General features: G+C 39.3%; 2 protein-coding genes across 5 annotated transcripts in view; one reads left to right on the top strand and one right to left on the bottom strand.

Moving 5' to 3' along the window:
- Positions 1-26,816, bottom strand: part of NRIP1 (nuclear receptor interacting protein 1) — a 300,299-nt gene that overhangs the window by 117,907 nt on the left and 155,576 nt on the right. The window contains exon 5 of one of the 4 annotated variants that reach the window (XR_009532561.1): positions 3,737-3,756. The exons of the other annotated variants lie outside the window; for them this stretch is intronic. The gene's annotated coding sequence lies outside the window, so the exon portion shown is untranslated. Of the gene's footprint in view, positions 1-3,736; positions 3,757-26,816 lie in introns of those variants that run through there. 4 annotated transcript variants of the gene reach the window in all.
- Positions 17,190-17,875, top strand: LOC132490335 (N-alpha-acetyltransferase 50). The gene has a single exon (XM_060098609.1). The coding sequence runs from the start codon at positions 17,305-17,307 to the stop codon at positions 17,812-17,814; it is 510 nt and encodes a 169-aa protein (XP_059954592.1). The 5' UTR covers positions 17,190-17,304; the 3' UTR covers positions 17,815-17,875.

Here is a 26,816-nt window from a genome sequence, read left to right as displayed (position 1 = left end):
TCCTGATTTACTAAAATTTTAATAACTATATATATATACATATATACATATACATAAATAGGGAGAATGTCATGTGACAATTGAATTATACAGCTGCAAGACAAGGAACACCAAAGACTGCCAGCGAACTACCAGAGGCTAGGAAGAGGCAAGGAAGGGTGTCCCTACAGTTTGCAGAGGGAGCATGGCCCTGCCAACACCTTGTGGTATTATACAGCTGTTTATTCATAGCTTCTTTTATTGTTTTTATGGTCTGAATGTCTCTATCCCCCAAAATTCATATGTTGAAATTTTTAGCCCCAAAGCTGAGAGTATTAGTATTAGTAGGTGTAGCCTTTGGGGTTACTTTTAGGTGGGAAGCACCTAACATTGCACAGATGTGCTGTCTCCTTAAAATATTTTATAGATTAAATACAACTCCAATAAACTTTCAGAAATTAATTTGACAAACTTTTTTTTAATTATACAGGTGAGAATTGCCAAAATAGTTTTGTGTAAGAAGAGTAATGGGGACAAGACATTTTTCACAGTAACAGATACATTGAAAAGATATAGTAATTAAAACAGTATGCTGGAATAGATAGATAATTTAGTGGGACAGAAAAACAAACTCAGCAAAAGCCTCAAGTATTTATAACTTTGTAGTAAATGATAAAGTTGGAATTATAAATTATTGGGGAAATGTGTTGCTGTTCAATAAATTGTGATAGGAAAAATGGTTCAATATCTTGGGATAAAGCATATAGTAAAATAAATTCCAGCTGAACTAAATAGATAGATATAGAAAAATGGCAACATGAGAAAGTAGGAGAACATATACATAGCTATTTATGTGATATTACCATGAGAAGCCCTAAGTATTAATGTAAAGTAAGAAATTGTAAGGCAGTATTTCACAGTGTGGTTTATTAACTACTTCATTTAGAATCAGCTCAGTTACTGCTAAAAACGGTTGCCAGGACCACACCAAAGGGTTACTGAATAATAGCCCCTGATGGTGGAGCCCAGGACTCTGTGTTTTCATGAATACATTAAGAGATCTTGATGTGCATTAAATTTGAGAATCACTGCCTGGCAAGATAAAATTGATAGATTTACTACAGGTGTGAACATTTCTATAAAATAAGTACCCTAAATCAAGAGTCAAAAGAAAACCTGTCAAAAATAAATTGCAATGTTATATGACAAAGAGTTGAACAATAATAAATCAACAAGAGAAAAAATTAGTAAGAAAACTTTGACTCTGTTAAAAGAAAAGCAGGGGGCTTACCTGGTGGTGCAGTGTTAAGAATCCGCCTGCCAATGCACAGGACACGGGTTCGAGCCCTTGTCCAGGAAGATCCTACATGCCGCGGAGCAACTAAGCCCATGCACCACAACTACTGAGCCTGTGGCACTCTAGAGCCCACAAGCCACAACTACTGAAGCCCGCGTGCCACAACAACTACTGAGGCCTCAAAATGAAACCTACTTTGCCAGTACCTTGATCTTTTCCAGCTTCTGGATCTGTGAGAAATAAATTTCTGTTGTTTAAACCACCCAGTCTATGATATTTTATTATGGCAGCATGAGCAGACTAACAGAGGTAGTTTTTTCAGTCTTATCACCCTACTTGGTTTTAAACAAGTTTGTTAGTTTGCAAGATTCAAATCTACTTACTAAGAAGCATGATAGCATGATATAGCACTTAGGTGGATAGTAATAGAAATATGCTTTAAAAAAAAAAACTTTTATGAGAGAATCACCTTGCAAAGGGAGGGAATAATTAGAGGGAACACGATTCCTTTGGGTATGTTCTATTTACTTATTAAATAAACTTGTCACATTTCACATGGGAGTGGATAGAAAGAGGATCAAAGTCAGTTTTTAAACTTTTCAATGACTTCACTGATTTACTGAATCTTTGAATATTGATTACTGGATTTAGAATTGATTACAAATAAATTTAACAATTCTATATTTATGTTTTAGCTTGCATTGGGGCAGAAAGAGGAAAAAAGAAGATTTCAAACAGGTAAGTTTTAGATATAAACTCACTAGTAAATCACAATCACTGGAAAGAAACATCTTAGTATTTAAAATTTCCATTTTTGATGTATGTCTTCATTTTATTTTACAAAAGAAAGGGAAAGATTCTGTTATTTCTACTCTATTATATACTTCATATGAGAATAACTAAACTCATCAGGCCTCGGTCTACTCCTTAAGAGAAACATGAAAGACATTTTAAAAGCTAAATGCCTACACTTCCATCCTACCTTTCTAAACAATCACTTTTTTCTGAGTGATTTATTGAAAATGAAGACTAGGTCCATGGATAAACATATGTGCTCAGAGCTACACATATACATGTTCTTTATATTTATTAACATAAATTCATATATATGTGTATATATAATATACTATACCTATATTCATGTATATAATTTTTATCTACTTGGTTTAGGGACCAAGTATTTGTTCACTTTTCAGAAAACTTTAGGAAGTATTTATTTTTAGAAAGGCATGTAGAACAGCACAGCTCAATTTACCATATATGGATAGCAGATACCCTATTAGCACAGATCTACATGAAGGACATATGCATGTTTATCATATTGTACTTGCAATCTTCTGTAGGTTTTAAAATTTTCAAAATAAAAAGTTGGAGGGAAAGACATGTAGAAATATCGATACTTTCAATCACATTCATTTTGCTTCAAATAGTTTACTCTTTCTCATTCCTGTGAGGACATGTTTAATACATGAGCATTTTTGCTTTTAGAGCAGTGGTATCCTCTCAGGACTATATTATGGTCTTTCTATTCTTTGCATAGTTTCATGGCTCTTAAAAAATGATATCACACATGGAAGCAACCTAAGTGTCCATCAACAGATAAATGCATAAAGAAGAGGTGACACATATATACAATGGAATATTACTCAGCCATAAAAAGAAACGAAATTGAGTTATTTGTAGTGAGGTGGATGGACCTAGAGTCTGTCATACAGAGTGAAGTAAGTCAGAAAGAGAAAAACAAATACCATATGCTAACACATATATATGGAATCTAAAAAAAAAAAAAATGGTTCTGAAGAACCTAGGGGCAGGACAGGAATAAAGACGCAGATATAGAGAATGGACTTGAGGACACAGGGAGAGGGAAGTGTAAGCTGAGACTAAGTGAGAGAGTGGCATGGACATATATACACTACCAAATGCAAAATAGATAGCTAGTGGGAAGGAGCCACATAGCACAGGGAGATCAGCTTGGTGCTTTGTGACCACCTAGAGGGGTGGGATAGGGAGGGTGGGAGGGAGACGCAAGAGGGAGAGGAGATGGGGATATATGTATATGTATAGCTGGTTCACTTTGTTATACAGCAGCAATTAACACAACAATGTAAAGCAATTATACCTCAATAAAGATGTTAAAAAGAAAATGATACGACACGTAATAAGCAAACTAACCACTAGTGACACTAAAATGGGAAAGGAGTCCTTGGCATGGCTCAAAAAGTCCTGTATATAATTTTTAAATCAGTGCTGCAATTTGTGGTCCAGCAAGCGAGATGGTGTCTTGCTTGATTGCTCTGCCAATAAGCACTCGTCATTCTTGTCATGAACCAGAATCACAGCTTCTGCACTTTGGTTCCTGGAGGCGGAGTCTTCTCTGACCTCGTCTGTCTCCTCTGACAAGGAAACAAATTTCAGCTCCTCCGGGAAAAGATAACCCCTGCTGCTCCTTGCTTGGGAGGGAAAACAAATTCTCCTTCCTAGCAGAGGTTGAAAGAAGAGTTGAGTACAAATCAGTATATAGAAAGTCTTCATTTTCAACTCATCTCCCTTTCATTTTTAGGCTGAGTGAAGCCTTGCCTTCAGTGATGGTGACAACGGGCTGAATTTTCCCTTCTTGCTCAACTGATCACTTAATTTGACAATAGAATCTTTTCGGTAATAAGAAATCAATTCTAATTTCCCCCATTTACTTAACAAAAATGTGGGCTGCTTGTTGATAGGACTGTCACATAGTTTTCTTTTTTTGTGATCCAGAATGCTGAAGTTTGGGAGATAGGGAGAAACACAGAGGAACAGCTTTTACTGGGGAAAAATATATATATAGCAGTAATGCAGTTACCCTAATTTGAATGGAACAAAGCCATCTTGTACTTCTTGTTCTTTTCAAGTACCTTTCTGGCATACCTGAGCTCTCACAGTCCCGGAGAATCATTAGAGACAAGAAAAAATTTGTGATTGTTTTAGAACTTCAAAACTCCTGCCAGGATTGACTCTAAATATCAGAGAGGTCCTTGTGGAAGAGGATGTGAGGCTATCTTGCTAGGCCAGCTATCAGCTACATAGCCAGACCTTTAAGATAAAAGTTAAGAACAAAAACTTATTTTAGCTCCTCAAATGAAGGCAGGAAGAAAAGCAATTTGTTCCTGATTCAGAAAAAGTTGTTTAAATGTAATGAAAACTTTAATTTGTGAGTGCATAAAAACATTCCGTTATTAAGGCTTTATAATTGTATTAATATTCTTAATTAAGAATATGTAAAATATATGTCTAAATATATGTGTATTTAGTTCCAAACTTGAAGTTTGGAACTTGAACTTGAAGGCGATCTCTTCCCACTCTGTATTTATATCTTTTAAAATTGAATATATTTATTCAGATTCTTTTTTTTCTTATTCAATCTTTAGTGAAGAAAAATAAAATTTTCTTCCTAGGGAAGCAGAGATTTCACACCGGCGTTAATAAAATCAGTTTCACCACTAGATATAGAATATTTCCCTAAGGGTCACAAAAACCTGAAGTTGATTTGTCTTCATCAAAGCAGACAAGTTGTTAAAGGAAAGAACTGGTATGAGAATACTTCCCACTAACTGAGCCAGGAGAAAGGAATGGATGAGACAAACTTTACATACAAACACACATATAGTCCTTTTCTCTTTATATGCCTCTTTCTCTGCTGTCTCCTTGGTACCGTCTGCAGTAGCAGACATAAGGAAAAGTCACCTCAACTCCACTAAGTGATACTGAAACTTGAAGGGAAAGGAAACTTGAAATGTGCAAATATATTATTGTTCAACAACTTTGCAGATGATTTTATTACCTTAAGGCTTCATGGTTTCTGTCTCCTCTCTCTGTGTCATTTCTCTGCCACTATCTTTCTCTCACGCACACCCACCCAGAGAGACACACATATTGATACCCGGTGGGGATTTCTTACTTAAAGCTATTTCTTCTCCAGACTGAGAAAAGTCAAAGACCTGGATCCATTAAATGAATGACCATTTCCTGATATTTAAAGTAAACAATCTGGGAAAGCAATTTAAATGAATACGAGGATTCTACCCTTGAACAACACGGGTTTGAACTGTGCAGGCCCACTTATACGTGGATTTTTTTTTTAATAAATATGAACTACAGTGCTACACGATCCACCCTGGTTGACTCTGTGGATGCAGAGCCCTGGATATGGAGGGCCACCTGTGAAGTTTTACTCAGATTTTTAATGGAGGGGGTTCAGTCACCCCAACTCCACATAGTTTAAGAGGACACATAAGAAGCTTTCTTTTATCACTTCCTCATGCCAAAAACAGAAGTGGGAAGTATGGCACACATGAAAAAAAAATTTAACGTAATAGTTCCAGTTTCAAACTTCATCCCAATAAATGTAGACATAACAACTTCAATCTAGTTCTTCATTCTGGATACCAAATTCAAATGTTCTACCAAACATCTTAAGGTATCTTCTGAATAAAACTACTTTTTCTCCCTAAGGCTAAGCCCTGTGGGTAAGTAGAGAACTTGTAAAACTGGTTCTACTAGCAAACTATAAAACCTTCATGCCCTATTTACCACATTAGAAGAAAGCAACGTTCTCCTTTTTTCTCATTCTTGTTTTAGCCTGAACACATGGCTTTTTCTGAAGCTGTGCCAGGTTCAGGTCAGATACTATTAGGGCAGTGATGACTGTGGATTACTGTACACACTCCCCCCATGGTTTTGTCTGTGAGAGCCCTTTAAAGTCTCTATCTGGCCCTGTTTTCATGTGAATGTATTTGTTTCAGCACCTCTGGAAGATATTAAGTAGTTGTATCATCAATAAGTGTTGGTGATGCTTATCTCTCTATTTCTCTGGATTCTAGCACACAGACTTTTGAGATGACCTACTAAGATAAAATCTAAGTGACATGTGTTAAAGAAAAAGGACACAATTTGATTGGAAAAGACTTAAGAAGAAAACGTGGAGGTTACTTTCTGCAATATGTGTCCAAGGTGACTGTTCTCGCAGTCCTTATTTTAGAACCCTGGCTAAATTCTTGGTGTTTGACTCACTGGAATGAAGAGTAAACCAAACACAAAGAATTTAGAATTCATTAGCTGGTGACATCCAGTGAGTTTAGAATACTCAATAAAGACTATATGTAGTTTAAAAAAAAAAGCAGGAGGTTTTCTGTTTCAATTAAAAAAAAGTTTTTTTATTGAAGTATAGTTGATTTACAGTGTTGTATTAATTTCTGCTGTACAGCAAAGTCATTCAGATATATTTATATATATTCTTTTTCATTATGGTTTATCATAAGATATTGAATATAGTTCCCTGTGCTGTACAGTAGGACCTTGTTGCTTATCCATTCTATATATGAAAGCTTACATCCGCTAACCCCAACCTCCCGTTCTAGCCCTCCCCCAACCCCCTCCCCCTTTGGTTCAATTTTTTAAATGTTCTTAGTTCACTCATTTCTGAGGAAGTGAAAACCTCTCTGTAGTTCAATTCTTGCCTCCACACTGCCTTCTCCACCCTTGACCTACCTCTCTTTTATTTTTCTCTCCTGTGCTCCTAACCTTCCCCCTCCCCATCAAATATACAATGGAGAGAGGGCGTAAAGTCAGGGCTTGATCATTTTCAGTCTCATCACCAGTCCTGACTTAAATGCTCTTGAAGTTTTTCTGGGTAAAATCGAGTAGCTGTCCATATTAATTAAACTGCTGAATCAATATCCCTGAAAATGTAATGGTTGAAAGAAAACACAAGTAGATTTATCTCTCAAGAAACCAGCTGAGAGGGAAGGGGGCTGGTGGGGAGGCTCTGCTCCACTCAGTCATGCAGAAACCCAGTGCAGAGTGAGGCTAGTCCTGACACCTTCAACAGGTGGCTCCCAAGGTCCATCCTGTCATCACTATTTCAGCCTGTGGGAGAGTAAAAAACAAAAAAAGCTGTAGAAGTGAGCGTGCAAGTTTTCAAGGCAAGCCTTGAATGGCATCTATCACTTCTGCTTACACTTCACTGGAGAGAGCTTAGTGTTATGGCCACACTAGCTGCAGAGGGAGCAGGAAAATACAGTCCATAGATGGGCAGCTTTATCCCAGTTATGACATTATCTTACTGCAGAAGCAATGGAGTACAGATTTGGGTGGACAACTTGTAATCTCCACCACACCCTCTAAGCTCTTTTATGGTCTTAATAAGAACATGAAGGGAAAATGCAAGTACAAGAATCATTGTACTGGGTCCTTTGCAGAGCAAACTGTTCCTATGGCTTATATTAGTCATCTGTAATGGGAATGTATTTGCTTGATCTCATGAATTAGTCTATACTCCTATTTCATAGATGAGTTATGAGAGTAAAATGAGAAAATATATCTGAAAGCTGTTTGGAAAAGCTAAAGGTATAGTCCTACAGTGTTAGAAATTAAATTTTTCCTTCATTGGAATATTACTCAGCCATAAAAAAGAATGAAATAACACCATTCACAGCAACAAGGATGGACCTAGAGATTATCATACTAAGTGAAGTAAGTCAGACAGTGAAAGACAAATACCACATGATATCACTTATATGTGGAATCTAAAATATGAAACAAATGAACTTATCTATGAAACAGAAACAGATTCACAGATATAGGGAACACACTTGTGGTTGTCAAGGTGGGGGTGGGTGGGAGGGATGGACTGGGAGTTTGGGATTAACAGGTATATAGGTTCAATTTTAAAAACTTGAACCTATATATAAAATAGGTAAACAACAAGGACCTAGTGTATAGCACAGGGAAATATATTAAATATCTTATAATAACGTATAATGGAAAAGGATCTGCAAAAGAATATATATATATATGGCCTTTATTATGTTGAGGAAAGTTCCCTCTATGCCTACTTTCTGCAGGGTTTTTATCATAAATGGGTGTTGAATTTTGTCGAAAGTTTTCTCTGCATCTACTGAGATGATCATATGGTTTTTCTCCTTCAGTTTGTTAATATGGTGTATCATGTTGATTGATCTGCATATATTGAAGAATCCTTGCATTCCTGGAATAAACCCCACTTGATCATGGTGTATGATCCTTTTAATGTGCTGTTGGATTCTGTTTGCTAGTATTTTGTTGAGGATTTTTGCATCTATGTTCATCAGTGATATTGGCTTGTAGTTTTCTTTCTTTGTGACATCCTTGTCTGGTTTTGGTATCAAGGTGATGGTGGCCTCATAGAATGAGTTTGGGAGTGTTCCTCCCTCTGTTATATTTTGGAAGAGTTTGAGAAGGATAGGTGACTTGAAGATATGGGGAGGGGGAAGGGTAAGCTGTGACAAAGCGAGAGAGAGGCATGGACATATATACACTACCAAATATAAGGTAGATAGCTAGTGGGAAGCAGCCACATATCACAGGGAGATCAGATCGGTGCTTTGTGACCTCCTGGAGGGGTGGGATAGGGAGGGTGGGAGGGAGGGAGACGCAAGAGGGAAGGGATATGGGAACAGATGTATATGTATAACTGATTCACTTTGTTATAAAGCAGAAACTAACACACTGTTGTGAAGCAATTATACTCAATAAAGTTGTAAAAAAAAAGAATATATATATATGTATGTATAATGGGATCACTTTGCTGTACACCTGAAACATTGTAAATCAACTGCACTTCAGTTTAAAATACATATATTATTCCTTCATTGTTGAAATCACAGTTTGAACCTATGAAGCCAGTGCCCAACATTTCCATAGTCAAATAAAGTATAATAACTAAGAGGTAAACTCAAAAAGCAATCAACCTTCAGAGTCCAAACAGAATAGAATAGGTAGAATATATATCATAGTTAAGCTAGCACCCTTTTGTTAACAATGGGTCCAAAACATAAAAGCAGATTGAGCAATATAGATGGCAAATTTTATTCAGTCACTCAGGATCACAGCTCAATGTACATCAAAACTGACTACCCTTCCAGTAGCATCACTAAAGTTTGGAGGATCAATGAAGTTTGAAGGCAAGATATAGAATGGAAGCCTAGAGAATGTTAAGACCCTCAGTGAATGAACACTGGATAGAGAGTGTTCAGAAGAAGACTCAAGTTTTGTCCAGGGAGTACAGACAAATCAAAATAGGAGGATAAATAAGAGACAGAGCAGACCCCTTCTGTGGGATCACACAAAAATGCAAATCATGGCAGAATATAACATACTAGTTAGACCCGGTTTTTTAAGAACTGTAAAATAAGGATAGAGAACTCCATGCCCAGTCTCACATAACCACCTAGATCAATACTCTGATATGTCATGGAAAGAGACCAACTAAGGTTAGGTAATGGAGGTGCCCTGACCCACTGACTTTGTTATGGCCTTAGAGAGTCAACATCTTGCCATTAAATGTCAGATCAATTCCCAATGATTTAAACATTACCCAGAAGTCTCTAGTTTCCTGGAATCTTTAATAAAAAAAATGCAAACATCAAACAGTACCATTTTCAAGAGTCTAAGGAATTATTTACTACATTAGCTTAATCCATCTTGCTCACTCTTTAACATTCTTGTCTCATTTGTTTTCTACAATTTATAAAGCACTGCCTGCATTTTAAAAAAATGTATATTATTATTTTTAATGTATGTTTATATCTATCTTCTCATGTTCAAGAAATAAATTTTCTCTCTGGGATTCTTATAAACAACTTACCACAGACTGTCGATTTTCTCATACAGCCCTTACCAGAATTATACTGCAATTACATATGAAAAGGTTTTTCTCCCTTTAGGTCAAGGACGGCCCATATTTAATTAATCTTTTATCCACATGGTGCCTTGCATATGTAGGTATTCGATACATAAATTAGTACAGTTTTTGCCCAACTCCACTTCCCTCAACTCAAGGCCGTAGGAGGGAGGTAAAAGGAAGGCCCACCCATATGGCTACTATAAATTTGTAGGGGAACCTCTTAATTTTCCTCTCAGGAGTAAAGTGGACCAGTTTCTCTGGTTCTTCACAAGGAGAATCAAATTTGGTTTTCAATACTCCATAAAATGTCAGAGCTCCTCTAGGGGCACGCCCTCTGTCTAGCAGTCCTGGATGAACAGGCATTTAGCAGTGATAATTCCAAACTTGCTCTTTTATATCTCAGGGATCACCAAAAGACTCCTGTGTCCAGAGACTGACATATCTTCTTGATGGGCATGACCCATGTTATTTGAATGACCGATTGAATGAATAAATGAGCCCAAAATTGCCATCCCTAGATATCAACAAATTTCCAACTGGCATTTGGCTGCCTGACGGTGTCACTTGCATCAGGTGTGACAAGCTGTAATCTAAAATAACACCTAATTTAGATTCTCGTGCACTTTCTGAACTGCTGGGGCAAAGAAGGGAGACGATTACAGCTCCTTGAACTCCCAGACTCCCCCTCGCCTTGTACCTGCTGTACAATTATTGCTGCCTTGCCTGCCAAAGTTCCATTAAGGGCTCTGGAGCTCCTGGCACTTGCATGGATACTCTACTAAATTTAATCACCATAGATGACTTATGCTTGCCAGCTGGGTGCCTCAAACCAAAGGAATAATATCAGACAAATATATGGGGATCTAGTTTATCTAAATGTATACAGGAAGAAAACAGAGAGGAGGGGCTTTTTGGCTGGTGGGAGACCACTTGTGCACCGTGTGAACTTTAAACTTGCTCTTTTATTTAAGGGTACAAAGTTCAATAAAAACTTTTTTTTTTAAGTTTTATCGTCAATTCAAATAATCATGCCAAGAGAGGTCATATTGCCAGAGGCAATAGACAGCTGTAGAGAATCCATCAGCCTTTGGCTGCCTCCGGATGCGAGGTCTTGGCTTGTCAGCTGAGTTGGGGTTGTGGGATGTAATTAGAGGCAGCAAAGGCTATCTAGTGCCCACTGCCCTCCCATTAACCTTGGATGTGGCTGGGGGAACTCAGAAATGGGGTGTGAGGCTTGGCTCCTCTTCACAGCACTCAGACTCTCCTACCTGCAAGGGGGGATTCTTGGGCCTGACTTTAAAAAGAGTCCTCAGGGCAGATAATTCACATACTGACTCATTTGGCATTGGTTCTCTGGGTTGTGCTTGACTCTCTGTTCTTCGTCCATTGCCTTAAGGTACAGATACTTTACAAAAAGAAAAATAAGTAAATTAAAAAAAAAAAAATCATCATCATCACCCCGAACTGAGCCACCAGTGACTTGCTTTAGCCCATCACTGAGAATAGGGGCATAAGCCTTTTTTTTTTTTTTTTAATTTCACAAGTACAACATTTCTTATTTGCATTGTGATGTTTTCCATTGTAAGTAGAGGTAGCTGGCCGACCAAACCCAGTCCTTTATTTATTTTCTCTCTAGATGTTGATGAAAGTGTCAATGAGGCATGATGACTTGTTTCATGATGACAGTCCTGCTCTGCTTGGTGACCTATGACCTCCCTCCCCAAGAGATCTTGAGGTTAACATGACGGCACACTGGACATCTATACAGGAAGGAATGTATTCAACAGCGGAAAACGTGGGAGGAATTTAGTGAATGAATGGGCCTTACTGAGCAGAGAAAACAGTTGGGTAATTTTGCCCACCGAAAACCCCGCTGAACGGTTATTTGCAGCCCACTGGTCTGTAACTTCAATCACCTGATCAGACATATTCACATTAGTGCAGTCTCTTGCTCAAATAGTAATCACCCGCCTTGGCTGGCCCTTGTAGGAGGGAGAAGGAATAGAGGAGGTTGTAAAGCAAAAGTAAATTAGTGTAAAGCAGCTGAGAGTGGTTGAGGAGCTGAGTGGGTAAACATCTGTGACGGCATAGGAGTCAATTACAGCTGTTGACACTTGGTCCAGGAAGTGACCCCAGGCCCTCCGCTACCAGGCCTAGCAGACAGGCCTCCAGCCAGCCAGCCAGCCATGATGCCCTCCTTTTCCCACAGCTGTCTCTGCAGGAGGGTCTCGGGCAGGACCCTACAGTCACATCTCCCTCATTTCTTGGCACCAGGAAATGAGAAAATCATTGTTCACCCCACTCCCAACTTGCCTCATCCCAGAGCTCAGTATCTGCTCCATGCTTTGCAGCCACGCTGGGAGGATCTCTTTAATAGAAGACAAGAAGGACAGAATGTTGGAAGGGAGCTCTCCTTGACAGATGGGAATGAGCGCAGTGTGAGTAACTAACTGGAGGCAATAAAGGTGTCAGCAAATAGCAAGACGAAAGAGCGGGCCCGGGATGACTGGCTCTGCTACACGCTGTGTGCTGTACAGGCACCAGTGAGAGCTGCCTATCTCAGCTTCAGTGTTAAGAGCATGGGGCCCCCACAGATTCTCAGCATAGTCCTCGGCTTTCTCGGTAGCCCAAGCGTTGACTGGGTCCCCATCCAACTGAGGGGTCTACCATCTCTTTGTTACCCTCCTTTCTAATGCCTGTTCTCCTGGTCATCCCTCCTTTCTTTGTCCTGGTTCTTTTGTTCTTCTTTTCCCTGTTCCTTATGTCTCATTACATGATAGTCCCCCTTTTCCTTTGGGATTTTTGTCTTTTCTTAAAGCAAGGAGAGCCTCCTCATCAGCGTCAAGGCCAGCATCATGTAACCGATGACCCTAAAATCACAGCCATCTAGCCCTACCCTCTGTGTTCAGAAAACCCAGTTGTTGCTGAGCATTGTATATCTAGACAGTGTTTACACACGAACGGTAGCAGGAATTCTTAAGGCAAGGATACCATTGAACCAAAAAATGTCATAACACAAAGGAGTCTCAGATGCTTATTATCTCCTCCCAACTACATTCCATTTGACAACCAAGCAAATCATGACTTGGGAAAGTTAAATGAGTTCCTAAGGCTTTACACCAGACCAGTAGAGTGAAGGACCCAGGCCTCTTGACTCCCTAATCAGTGATTTGTTTTTCCACTTTATGCATTTTAACATAAAAATAAAAGCCACAGATTCTCTAGACCCCTGGGCTACCTAGGAGAATATTTCTTACCCCCAATCATGCTTGAATCTCTCTACTACAGAAATAAATACAGCTAATGAATCAGGGATGCTCTTTTTTGTTGTTGTTGTTTTTGTTTGTTTGTTTTTTACATCTTTATTGGAGTATAATTGCTTTACAATGGTGTGTTAGTTTCTTCTTTATAATAAAGTGAATCAGTTATACATATACATATGTTCCCATATCTCTTCCCTCTTGCGTCTCCCTCCCTCCCACCCTCCCTATGTGCTCCTGTTGTGTCTGACCTTAAGGAAGTTGCTCACCTCCCTGGTTCTCTATTGTCTTTCACAGCTGAGGAGCCTGGACAGATCATCTAGGGTTGCTTCTAGTTCCAAAATTCAATGACCCTTTAAGCTTAACTTCTTTCACCAGAATACCTGTCATTTCTAGGTAAATGGTGTTCTCAGTCTTTTCTGCTAAAAGAGGTTAAGTAAATAAAAAGGAAAGATCAGGCTCTGCTTTTGGCCTAAATTATAACTTCAAGACCAGGGATGAAAGAAGTTAATAGCAATAAGAAAGCTTCCAGAATCTACCATTTACAATTTAAATCCTTTACTTGGGAGGTTAAAAGTTCAAAGTTGAGTCATAGTCTGAGGTGGCTCTGCTCTTTCTTTTTAATTATCTGAGGTCAGGAAGTTAATAATACCAGAAATCCCCAGTGGAGACCTCTTGTGCACTGTGTGAACTTTAAACTTGCTCATTTTTTTTTAAGGGTAAAAAGTTCAGTAAAAACACAGTGGACTTTTCCTCTTAGCCTCCACCCATTCATCCCCCAAGGTCAAAAGTTGAACTGTAAAACAGGAACCCTTGTTCTCTGATCCACATTTAAACAGATCACTTATTAAAGGGTAAACATTCTAAATGCAAGCCAAGATCCAAAGTGAATCTGTTCAATAAAAATAAAAATATTGTAATAAAATGAGTCTTTGATCTTTATCACTTGCCTTGGAGTTGAACATCCGAATTTATTTTATTTTTTGAATCTCAGAGAAAGAGCAGTCACAAAAGCTCTTTCCCAACCTATCTCTGCCCTGAGATTGGCATATCTGGAAAAGATAAACCTAAGACATTTTTTAAATAATTGTGTTTACAGTCTTATTTTAAGGCAATTTCTACAACTAATTCTACACCATTTATGTTTGTTTTGTTCAAACAGGAGTTCAAGTGTGGTTTAAATCTGAAAGATTTAAAGGACTGAGGAATTCAAAGGTGTTTGCTGAAAATGATGGGGAACGTGGACAGGATAAAGAAATGGATGAATCAACCCAATGAACCTCATGGGAATTAGGAATAGACTGTATTTGAAATCTTCAAAATGTTAAAGCTCAAACATGAAGCCAAGAGGACAGCTGTAGAGCTCTAAATCCGTACAGCCGACCCTCCATATCCGAGGGCTCCACATCTTCAGATTCAACCAACGGCAAATCAGAACTATTCAGGGGCTTCCCTGGTGGCGCAGTGGTTGAGAGTCTGCCTGCCGGTGTGGGGGACGCGGGTTCCTGCCCCGGTCCGGGAAGATCCCACATGCCGCGGAGCAGCTGGGCCCGTGAGCCATGGCCGCTGAGCCTGCACGTCGGGAGCCTGTGCTCCACAACGGGAGAGGCCACAACAGTGAGAGGCCTGCATACCGCAAAAAAAAAAAAAATTCCGAAAAAAAAAATTCCAGAATGTCCCACACATGTCAAGGGATGACTATATTTACTTCATAAGGATAAGACTATCTTTCTTAAAATAACCATGGCACATTTAAGAAGTATGGAAGAGCCAACTAAATATTAACCCAATCCAACCAGCTTGCTTAGAAAAACTCCCTAAACCAACATCATATTAAGCTGCTATTTCATGTAACTCCTAAGTGTCCTTTTATAATAAAGTAAATGATATATGTGTCCATTCTTTTCATTGCATGCCCTTTGGGAACTCTTTGTTTAAAAAAAAAAAAAAAAAAAAAAAAAAAAAAAAGCCAAATCTGTGAAAGCACCTTTCTCATAATTTATCCAAATGAGAATAATACCACCTGCTTGCCTACCTTAATAATTTTTATACAGTCTAATGAGAAAATCACAGAAAACAGTGAGAACCTTGAAATAAAGATATATAATGAGCACATTCATAATAAATACCTCTCACTGATGTTTGTTTTGACAAATGTCAGTTAAGTTCTTGGACTTTCTGATTAATTTTAATACAAATTAAAACTAGAAGATACAGCTCAAAGAAGTTGTGACCTAGGCCCATTTACACTGTAATTCTCACAGTATCCTCTGGGACTCCTGGATGCAGCTGGATGACCCAGACCCAGGAATAACTAACCAGGAAGGAAGTGGGGAGAGCACATGAGACTACTTCCTCTTGTTAGGAAGGACTCCCCTCTCAACAGTTGTAAGGAAGGGTGGAAATTCCTTATGAGTCAAAGTATGACTTCAAAGTAAAGGATGAAATTTGAGAGACGTGATCATATTGAGTAGGATGTTGACCAAAAGGAAGTCACTGAATTTAGAAGAGGGGACAGGGAAAATCAGGTATTAAATCAGAAGATGAAGGGCATCTGGACACTGCTCACTTAGGCTGGTGTTACATTCATGAGAATAACTTCTGGTTTCAATTCATCTTGTGAATATATTCCCATGAATATTTATGGTTCTTCTTTTTTATTTTTAAGTCACCACATTGTATTTGAGCTAGTTGTTTTCAGCCTTCTGTCTGACTGAATCCTGTATTTTTTTTTTCCTGCAAACCACTTCCTTTTATAAGAGGCTATTATAGGGTAAGACCATGTTGTGTTATGGGCATACTTATCCTAAATGTTCTCATAGGATAGAAATAGGACTGGATCCATATAACATCAACCATACAGAACACTGTGAGGCGTGTATTACAGGTGGTATGAACAAAGTGCCATGAGAACCCTGGGTCTTTGCCATGTTTTTTCATGCCCCCTTGCCTTACACATTCTGATCCCTCTTCCTGGAATAACCCACTTGTCCTTGATCCCTGGGACCCTGTACTCTGCCTCAGTACTGTTCTTCCTTCACACCTCACCTCCCTCTCCCTCTCTGAATGCAAGTGTCCCTTCCACAGCAATCTGTGCAAGCAGTGATATCAGAGTAATTGTCTCACTGTATTGTAATGTGTAGTTAATTTTGCAGCCTCCAGCAATAACTTACAATCAGATTGAGAGGGAGAACTCCCATGCAATTCCTTGGGAGGTCCTTCTTCCAAAATACTGAATGAAACCTGATAGGAACAGGATTCAGTGTATACCTTAATGGATGGCAAAGGTAAGCTGAGACTCAACAGGGTCTATGACAGCCTGAATTCATGCAGTCCTGCCAGCTTTCTGAAACACCATGAGCACAGCAGTTCTCAACTCTGGCTGTGCTTTCATATCACCTGGAAACTTTAAAATATCCTCGATGTCAGGGTCCCAGCCCTAGAAATTTTGAATTAATTGAACTGAGGTAGAGCAGGATCATTAGGGTATTCAAATGCCCCTGGGTGATACCTGTGACAATGAGAACTGAAGAATGAGGGGCACTGCACAGGAAGATGCTGTGAAATGCATCCAGAAATCACCAGTGCCACTGACAGTCACAAATGGACTGTCAAGTTACGTATACCTTATTTTCACAATTCTCTTGAAGAATAAGTCACTCTCCCATCTAAACTGATTTAGCAATTCTCTATTATCCTCAGGATAAAATCAAACATCTTGGCCAGCCAACATATTACACTAGCCTCTCCACAAAATGGTCCCATCACAGCGCGGCGGCGGGTCTGGTTGGCGGCTGCGGTGGCGGAGGGCGGGAGGCGAGTGCCCCGTGTGCACGTGTGGAGAAGCGGCGGCACCAGCGCGGCGGCGGGAGGCACCCCCGCTCCCTCTGGAGACGCAGGGCCGCGCTCGACTCTCGCGGCCTCCGTCACCCCCTCACCTCCCTGCCGTAAGCGAGGAGGCCGGCTTGCGAGGTGGAGTGGCCCAAGCTGAGGGCGCGGAGAGCTCAGGGCGGCGACGACAACGGCGTTGATATCGGTGGTAACAACGGCCTCAGCAGGCGGGGAAGATGAAAGGTAGCCGGATCGAGCTGGGAGATGTGACGCCACACAATATTAAGCAGTTGAAGAGATTAAACCAGGTGATCTTTCCAGTCAGCTACAATGACAAGTTCTATAAAGATGTGCTGGAGGTTGGCGAGCTAGCAAAACTTGCCTATTTCAATGATATTGCAGTAGGTGCAGTATGCTGTAGGGTGGATCATTCACAGAATCAGAAGAGACTTTACATCATGACACTAGGATGTCTGGCACCATACCGAAGGCTAGGAATAGGAACTAAAATGTTAAATCATGTCTTAAACATCTGTGAAAAAGATGGCACTTTTGACAACATCTATCTGCACGTCCAGATCAGCAATGAGTCTGCAATTGACTTCTACAGAAAGTTTGGCTTTGAGATTATTGAGACAAAGAAGAACTACTATAAGAGGATAGAGCCCGCTGATGCTCATGTGCTGCAGAAAAACCTCAAAGTCCCTTCTGGCCAGAACGCAGATGTGCAAAAGACAGACAACTGAACAAATTACAGATGAACTTTCTTGCACTTGCTTGTCGCCAAATAAAAGAGAGGCCCATTGATTTTCCCCCCCTTTTCTTTTAAACCTTTCCCCCTTCCTTGTTCTTGTGTTTCCTCCTTTCAAAACTTCCTTCCCTTTCCTCTAAAAGTTTTAAACTTTTAAGGACTTATTAATCATGTTTGGATTGTTTTAGTTTTCTTATTTTTGTGAGGTGGTTTGATTGTAGGAAGGAGAAGGTATAGATCTGTTTAGTTTCACAGTTAAGATATATGGTCCCAAAAACTTGAGTGTCAATTTCATTTTTTTTTTTTAATGTCCTGCTTTCACATTGAAGGGCAGAGCCTACAAAATATTGTATATTTCAAAGGACAAGAAGCAGCAGCAGCAATATCTTGTTCTCTGACTCATAGACAAGTTTAGTGTGTTTGTGGTACTTTGGGGTTTTCAAGATTTTGTGGGATACTAATCCCTATACATTGCCTTCACTCCACCTTTTGTCCTTCTGAGTATTATCTCAGGAGTTGGACCATTGTTATCCTTGTAAGAAATACTAAGTTTATTTTGTTCTGTTAAGCAGTTATTTCTTCCTTCCTCGCTGGTGGCTGACGGTGGTTGGGACAGTCTGAGTAGGTAGTATTATACTTTGGTCTCAGCATTTGAGTTAAACTGCTTTTTGCTAATGAGTGGGCTGGTTGTTAGCAGGTTTATTTTTCCTGCTGTTGATTGTTAGAAGTGGCATTAACTTTAGGAGTGTGGGCTGGTGAGATTAATTTTTTTTTTTAATATCCCAGCTAGAGATAATGGCCTTTAACTGACCTAAAGAGGTTTGTTGTGATTTGCTTTTTTTTCTCCTGTCCTTTTTCTTCAGTAAATCCACAATAGTTAGTCAGACCTTAAAAATGGAGTTGATGTCCTTATAGGTCAACGCCCCTAAATAAAACTGAAGCAGGTGTTGTCTCTTGGACATATTAAAAAATACCTAAAAGGAAGCTTAGATGGACTTGTGGCACAATAAATGCATTTAATGTCAGCTAATGCAGACGGTTAGAAGTGTGGCCACTGAGCATTTGATTTTAGAGGAAGGAATATCTAGACAGTATTTTTGAGAATAACATAGCTGTGCTAATTGCTTATCTGTTGGAGAACATCCCAGATTTGCTTACATTCTGTGCCTGTGATATTGAGTTTAAGGATTTGGGGGTGGGGGAGTTATTAAACATATTGCTTCTATTCTTGGAAAAAGTAGAAGTCTAGAAGTGTTAATAACGCAAATGTCACGTGACCTCCTCTACCGACAGGACTGGTTTATGCCAGATCGTTTCCTGGCACATAGGGAGTGGCTTTGACGGGTCGATAACTTTTTGTAAGATAGAAGACATCTGAAATTTTCATGTTTTCCTCCATAATCCCATCTCCAATATTTAAACTTTTCTACATTGCCAATACTGGTGGCCCAAGAAATGTTTTCATTAGACTTTAAAACAATGCACAGAGCTTGAATTTTCTGTCATTTGACTTTAAAAGGAAGATTGATTCATAATATTCTCTTATGTAAATTCCGGCATAAAATTTTCATCTCTTCAAATATGTTGAATGACACAATTATTTTACACAATGTTTATGCACATTTTATAATCTTAAGTTCTTATTTGAGAATGTAAAAATACAAGGTACAGTAGACTTCAGCAGTCTTAGTTGAGTGCCAAGAATAATATAGAAAAGGAAGATAGTTGATAAATGAGTTTATAGGGTTATAATCTTAAGATAGTAAAAATGTAGAAAGACCATGCTGGTTTCTTGGGTATCAGTTTCTTAAGCAGTCCAAATCTAAGCTTAGAAGAAGTTTAGCATTAAGCACCTTTACCTTCATGGATAAGCTTCAGCTTGCTCTTGCCAAGAGAAGAGTGCTTGAGTTACAGAAGGCATAATTAGTTTGAAGATTCAGCCTTTTTGTAAACTTCGCATATCAGAATAGATTTTGATATATAAATGAGTTTTGTGAGATGACACTGCCTCTATTTCTATAACCATTTCACCTGGACTATCTAATCAGTCCTATGAATGTATCCCTGAATGTGGTTAATGAAAACCGAATAGCTGCCTCATGACAATTAAGTACATATTATTTATGGAGGAAAAAATATTAAATTTTGAATTGAGTGTGTAGGCTCCCTATCATTTTAGTGTTTCTTTTTCCACACTAGTCACTGACTTTAACCTAAATTGTAAGTGTTTGTAAAGGGTGAATTGTCCTACATCAAACTTACATGAAATAATTCCATCCACTTATGGAGGAGGAGGAGGATGTAGAAGAGGTAGAAGCTGGGCACTAGTTCGTGTGCCTATGAGTCAGTAAAGACTGAAATAATGTCCCATGTTCAGTTAGTTATTTTGATAAAAATTATTGTTGAGGTAAAACAATTCTATTAACTGGAAGATCACAGGATATATCCATCATATTTTTCAGGGCAGATAGTTTTTTTCTGTAGGGCAAATAGATAAACATTATATTGTATGGTAATTGCATTTAGGTTCTAAAGAAAAGAATCTGCAGAGAAATCTATGCAATATATAATTTGTCCAGATTAGTTTTCATTTGGGGAAAGAAGTTCTGAGATATCCCCAAAGCGGCTTACTCATCAATTGAAAGTCCTCCTAAAATAGAATTATTGGGAAACCATGACATATGGGGTGGAAAAGAAAAGCTCCCTCAGTTTTTTGGAGGGAATAACTTTAAAAATACTTAAATAGCTGAGTTTACTTGGTGCAGTTAAGATTTAAATTTGTTGATTTTAACATTGCTGTTACATCTGAAATAAACTTACATGATGTTCTGGTAGTAAAAAAAAAAAAAAAAATGGTCCCATCTTTTTCTTCTCCCTTATTAGTATCGTTTGTGCTCGAGTCATGCAAAACTGCTTGCTATTCTCTAAATGTGCCACGCAAACCCTTCTATATCTTCCCATGCGTCTGCTCTTAGGAATACCTTTCCTCTTGTTCCTCCAGGTAATTCATATTCATACTTCAAGAGCCAGATCAGGCTAGTCTTTCTCTGAATTCCTTTACTAGTGTTGCTGGTTTTATAAAGTGCTTCTCTTCTGCGATGCACACAACTGCATTCACTGCCCAGTCATAGCAGTTAGCACATTGGCTGAAACCAGCTCTCTATCAATCACTGATGTATTGTTTTAGATTCCCAAGAGCAGAAAGTGTCATTTTTCTGGACCCACTTTTCCCCTGTATCCAGCATAGTGTTTGACACGTGGTAAGTGCTATGTGAATGGCTGTTGAATAAATGGATAGAAGGATAGACAGATGGACAATAGAAAGATGATCATATAAATAACTCCTTTATCTATTTAACATCTAGAAGGACTCTCACGATGCTCATCATTGATGAGAGAGAATAATAACTTCCTGTTAGATTTATTTCATATTCATCTTCCAGAGGTTGGAGACCCAGGAGCCTGAGCCAATTATAGAAATGAGACTCCAGGCCAGGGCAAGTGGCCCCAGAAAAAAGGGTTACAATCATGGTTTCCTTGGTTATGTTAGGATTTTCTAGATAAAAAAATAGAAGCAAAACATTGAGTCATGTAGTGTTTCAAAACTGTGACATTTCTAGATGGTTGGTTAGTCCTGAGCCACGTCACTTTCCATTTGCTCTTTCCTCCCCTCACATTGGCCTTGGCTGCTTCTTCATAGAATCACAATCAGTATAAATGAATTTGCTCCTCCTCTCCCAACTCGGGTTCCAGCTGAAACTAAATTATGAGTTCATAGCTTCTTAAAGCTAAAAGAAATTTTAGGGATCATCTCATGCAACTCCTCCATTTTGCAGACCTAGAAGCACTTGGGGGAGGTTCAGGGAATGCACAGTCTATGGCAATTACCAGTGTAGCTGGGTGGTTCTGAGCCTCATCAGCATAGGAAGGCCAATGAGATCACATCAACTGAAACATCCAAATCACTTAGGAACTTGGGTTCCCTCTTAAGAACTTCTCTCTTTCCACAAAGCCCCAGGGAGAGAGTCTATGTATGCTCAGAAACAAGCCACTTGATGTTCCTTGTCCCTGGCCCTCTCCCTAAGGCCTGTTGCTCACTGGTTCCCTGCTCTGGGTCCCCCTCTGAGCATAGCCCTCCCTGTGTACCACTGTCTTCTGTAGAAGTGCTCCCAGGCTGCTGCACAGTAGTCTCTTTTTTGGGGAGGGGGGACTGGTTGACAGAGTGAGAGGAAGGGTGGGGTTAGGGAAAGGAAGGGTGTTAAAAGACATAAGAATAAACTCTCCCCCAGCTTTTGAGCTGCACATTGTTATTGGTGAGCCAGAGCTCTACAATCCAGTGCTCTAGAATTTGGCTCTAAAATCATATCTGGATTCCAAACTTGTCCCTGCCACTTGCTATCTCTTTGACCTTCAGCGAGATATGAAACCTTTCTGAACCTGAATTTCTATTTTTTCCTTCTTTATTATAGTGGAAATGATCATTCCTTCTTCATAAGATTGTTGGGAGAAGTAAATGAAATACTGTCTTAATGTATCAGGTGTTTAGCATAGTGCTAGAAGTTGGTAAGCACTCAACAAATGGTATAGACATCATTATTTTCAACTTCATCATTCTTATCACTGTCACTTTAGTTATTCATTGAAATAGCTTCTTTGGCCTCTAACCCTGATTTCAGTTGGGTCTTAATGGCAGTCCCTCAGGCCAGCTGGGGGAAAGCAATGTCTCCCCAACCTCTTCTTTTCTCCCTCACTGCCCTTCCCGCACCTGTACTCAACACTCATTTTTCCTCCTTTTCTCCACCCCAAGCAGTTTGGTTATCAGTTGGTACAAAGAGCTCCTCACATAGCCAAATTTTCATCCTGTTAGAATATCAGCTAAGATATCTCCATTGTTGTACTATCAAAGTCAGCCTATACTTCTGAAATAAAGGAGTCTTTTACTAAATTCCAGTTTTCAATATAGGGGAAAAATATATTTATATATATGTTTTGGTGTTCAATTTCCTCCAAAGAAGCTCTTCCCTTCTAAAGAAATAGAGTTCTACCTTGATGCGTGGTTTCCCGGAGAGAGTATCTCTCACCTTTAACCATGCCAGTGAGAACAATACCCTGGCAGTGAGCACAGCAAAAGATGGAAAAAACCCGAGGCCCTGGGTAACTTGGTGCTTGTCCACCCAGTTACTCTGATACGTCTGGACTGTTTGGGCCATGGTGTTTAGAGATCTCTGCTCTCCTTAGAGCCTGACATACCAAGTAGTGTAGTTTCTAAACATGGCAAGAAGAACATCTACTCTCATGATGTTTAGACTTCAATGCAAGCCTAAAATACAATGTTTAGTTAAAATATTAATACTGGTTATATTCCCACAAAGAGGTTGGGGAAGCAAACATCTTCCCATTCCCAATATAGAAGCTTTCAAAATTTGGTATTGCAAAAGATTTCAAGATCTCTGACCCAGCCAAGAATTAAACATTCATGGTCACCCTCTTGTTATTAACTGAAGAAAGAGACACAGATCAAAGCAGGGAAACTATGTGCTTTATACAAATAATTTGTATAAGCAATAATTCAAGTCACTTTTTTTTTTTACCATACTTCATTCAGATTTCTTTTGCTTTTTTTTTTTTTAATTTTATTTTTATTTACTTATGGCTGTGTTGGGTCTTCGTTTCTGTGCGAGGGCTTTCTCTAGTTGCGGCAAGTGGGGGCCACTCCTCATCGCGGTGCGCAGGCCTCTCATTATCGCGGCCTCTCTTGTTGCGGAGCACAGGCTCCAGACGCGCAGGCTCAGTAACTGTGGCTCACGGGGCCAGCTGCTCCGCGGCATGTGGGATCTTCCCAGACCAGGGCTCGAACCCATGTCCCCTGCATTGGCAGGTAGATTCTCAACCACTGCACCACCAGGGAAGCCCTCAAGTCACTTTTTAATTGCAAATAGATATGGACTAATTCACCCTTCAAGCAAATTAGGGGTCTTTAGATCAAACAAGGAAGACTTATATTGAAATAACTGGAGAGATTGCCCCAAATGCTATTAGTCTTATAGTCCCAATAACAGGGAAAAGATTTTACTAGCTCGGGCTTAGGGTAAGACTGGGCAGCTCAGCTTAGTTCAGACATCTAAATCAGCTGTGGGATTAACCTAGACTGTACCCAGACTGACAGCCTTGATTTATATATTTTTTATTATATATTTTTATATTATATGTTTGATTATATATATTTGACTGAATTTATGTAATTTATGAATCAGAGCCCTGGAATGAGATCAGCCTTCAAGACTGAGGATACCAGTTGTATCTGATAAGGGGTGAATATCCAAATTGTATAAACAAATCACACAACTCAATATCAAAAAAAACAAACAATCTGATTAAAAAATGGGCAGAGGACCTAGATAGACATTTCTCCAAAGAAGACATACAGATAGATGGTTAACAGACACACGAAAAGATGCTCAACATCACTAATCATCAGGCAAATGCAAATCACAGCCACAATGAGATATCACCTTACCCTTGTCAGAATGGCTGTTATCAAAAGGACAAGTAACAAATGTTGGGGAAGATGTAGAGAAAAGGGAACCCTTGTGTGCTGTTGTTGGAAATGTAAATTGGTGCAGCATCTGTGGAAAACAGTATGGAGATTCCTCAAAGATTTTTACATTAGAACTACCATACAATCCCACAATTTCACTACTGGGTATTTAGCCAAAGAAAACAAAAACACTAATTCCAAAAGATATATGCACCCCTTTGTTCACTGCAGCATTATTTACAATAACAAAGATATGGAAGCAACCTAAATGACATCCATTGATAGAGAAGTGGATAAAGAAGTGGTGATACACACACACATGCACACACACACACACACACACACACACACTAGAATATTACTCAGACATAAAAAAGAACAAAATTGTGCCATTTGCAACAACATCAATAGACCTGGAGGATATTATGCTAAGTGAAACAGGTCCGACAGAGAAAGATAAATACCATATGGTCACACTTATATGTAGAGTCTGAAAAACAAAACAACCAAATAAACAAAACAAAACAGAAACAGACATATAGATATAGAAAGCAAACTGGTGGTTTCCAGAGGGGAGAGGAGTGGGTGGTTGGGTGAAATAGGTGAAGGGGATTCAGAGATACAAGCTTCCAATTATAAAATAAATAACTCAAAAGAATGTAATATACAGCATAAGGAATATAGTCAATAATACTGTAATAATTTTGTATAGTGACAGATGGTTACTGGATGTGTTGTGGTGATCATTTTGCAGTGTATTTGATTGTCAGATCACTATGCTGTACACTTGAAACTAACATAATATTGTACCTCAACTATACTTTAATTAAAAGAAAAGAAAAGACTGAAGACACTAGGCTCCATGTGACCAGAGATCCCATGCCAGGGGAGAGTAAGTTAAAAATAGACACAGGTAGCTATGTATGACTCCGTTTTGTGAGCTTACAGGCCTCCAAGGGGCAAAATTGCTGATTTGATTCCAAAATGTTGTATTTATCTTATCAGAAAGAACTACTAAGCAGAATAATTTGCCCAAGAGAATATACGGTCACCACAGAGTGGAGAAGTGACGTCTTATCATCCAAATAATTATTTAAGCCTATATCTTTTTACTCAAGATTTTAATGATGAAATTATTAGAAAAACTAGTATGTTTTTATGGGTTTTTTTTTTATGGTACCTATCAGTACCATAAATAATGACTTTTCCATGCTTTTTTTTTTTTTTTTTTTTTTTTTGCGGTACGCAGGCCTCTCACTGTTGCGACCTCTCCTGTTGCGGAGCACAGGCTCCGGACGCGCAGGCTCAGCGGCCATGGCTCACGGGCCTAGTCGCTCCACGGCATGTGGGATCTTCCCGGACCGCGGCACGAACCCGCGTCCCCTGCATCAGCAGGCGGACTCTCAAACGCTGCGCCACCAGGGGAGCCCTCCATGCATTATTTTTGTCTTCATTTCTTTTAAGTTTAAATGTTTCTCCCCAATTTTCTTAGATCATAGCCTTTGTTTGATAATATTGTGAGATGTATCTGATTTGTTATTCACAGTTGTATAAAGTATCTTTCCTTTCTCACCATGACATTGCACTATCTTTTATCTAGACATCAGCTCTGTGACAAGTGGTATTTGATATTGTGACTACTCTAACATCCACTGAGTCAAGGGTAATAACACAGTCCTAACAGTTGTTACACACTTATAATGTGTCAGACACCTTCTAGGCATCTTACGTTTATTAACTCATAATGTGCAATGTATATACATGTACATGCAAGGTTGTTTCTCACCACAACCTTGAGAAATAGATAATTTTATTATTCCCATGCTACAAATAAGAAACCTGAAGTTAAACAATTCAGCCTGCAGCATGCCACTAAGAAGAAGCAGGGCCAAAACCCAAAACCAGATCATCTAGCCTTGGGATGCAAAATCAGCCAGTGGTGCTATCTACGTTTAATCAAGACTATTTGGAAAGAAGTAGTAAAAGTACATGAGTTAAAATGTTATGGGCTTCCCTGGTGGCGCAGTGGTTGAGAGTCCGCCTGCCAATGCAGGGGACACGGGTTCGTGCCCCGCTCCGGGAAGATCCCACATGCAACGGAACGGCTGGGCCCATGAGCCATGGCCGCTTAGCCTGCGCGTCCAGAGCCTGTGCTCCGCAACGGGAGAGGCCACAACAGTGAGAGGCCCGCGTACTGCAAGAAAAAAAAAAAGTTATAGAATCTGAGGAGAAAAGACCTGAATATATCAGAGAAAATAGCCCAAACAGATGACTGAACAGAACCACTTCCAAAAGAAGAAGGTTAAGGCATTGGTGAGTAAAAGGCAAACTTCTGAAGCAGAAATCCAGTTTGGCCAGATATCAGACTCACTAGCATATAATCCGCTGGATATGATGTTGTAGGCGGTCAGGAGGGGAATGATAATGTTCGAGGAACACAAGCGCAAAGAGGGTTTTTG

This window comes from Mesoplodon densirostris, chromosome 5 (genome assembly GCF_025265405.1).
Source record: "Mesoplodon densirostris isolate mMesDen1 chromosome 5, mMesDen1 primary haplotype, whole genome shotgun sequence".
Classification (NCBI taxonomy): domain Eukaryota; kingdom Metazoa; phylum Chordata; class Mammalia; order Artiodactyla; family Ziphiidae; genus Mesoplodon; species Mesoplodon densirostris.
Note: the sequence above shows the minus strand (reverse complement) of the source record. Positions and strands in the feature narration are given on the sequence as shown.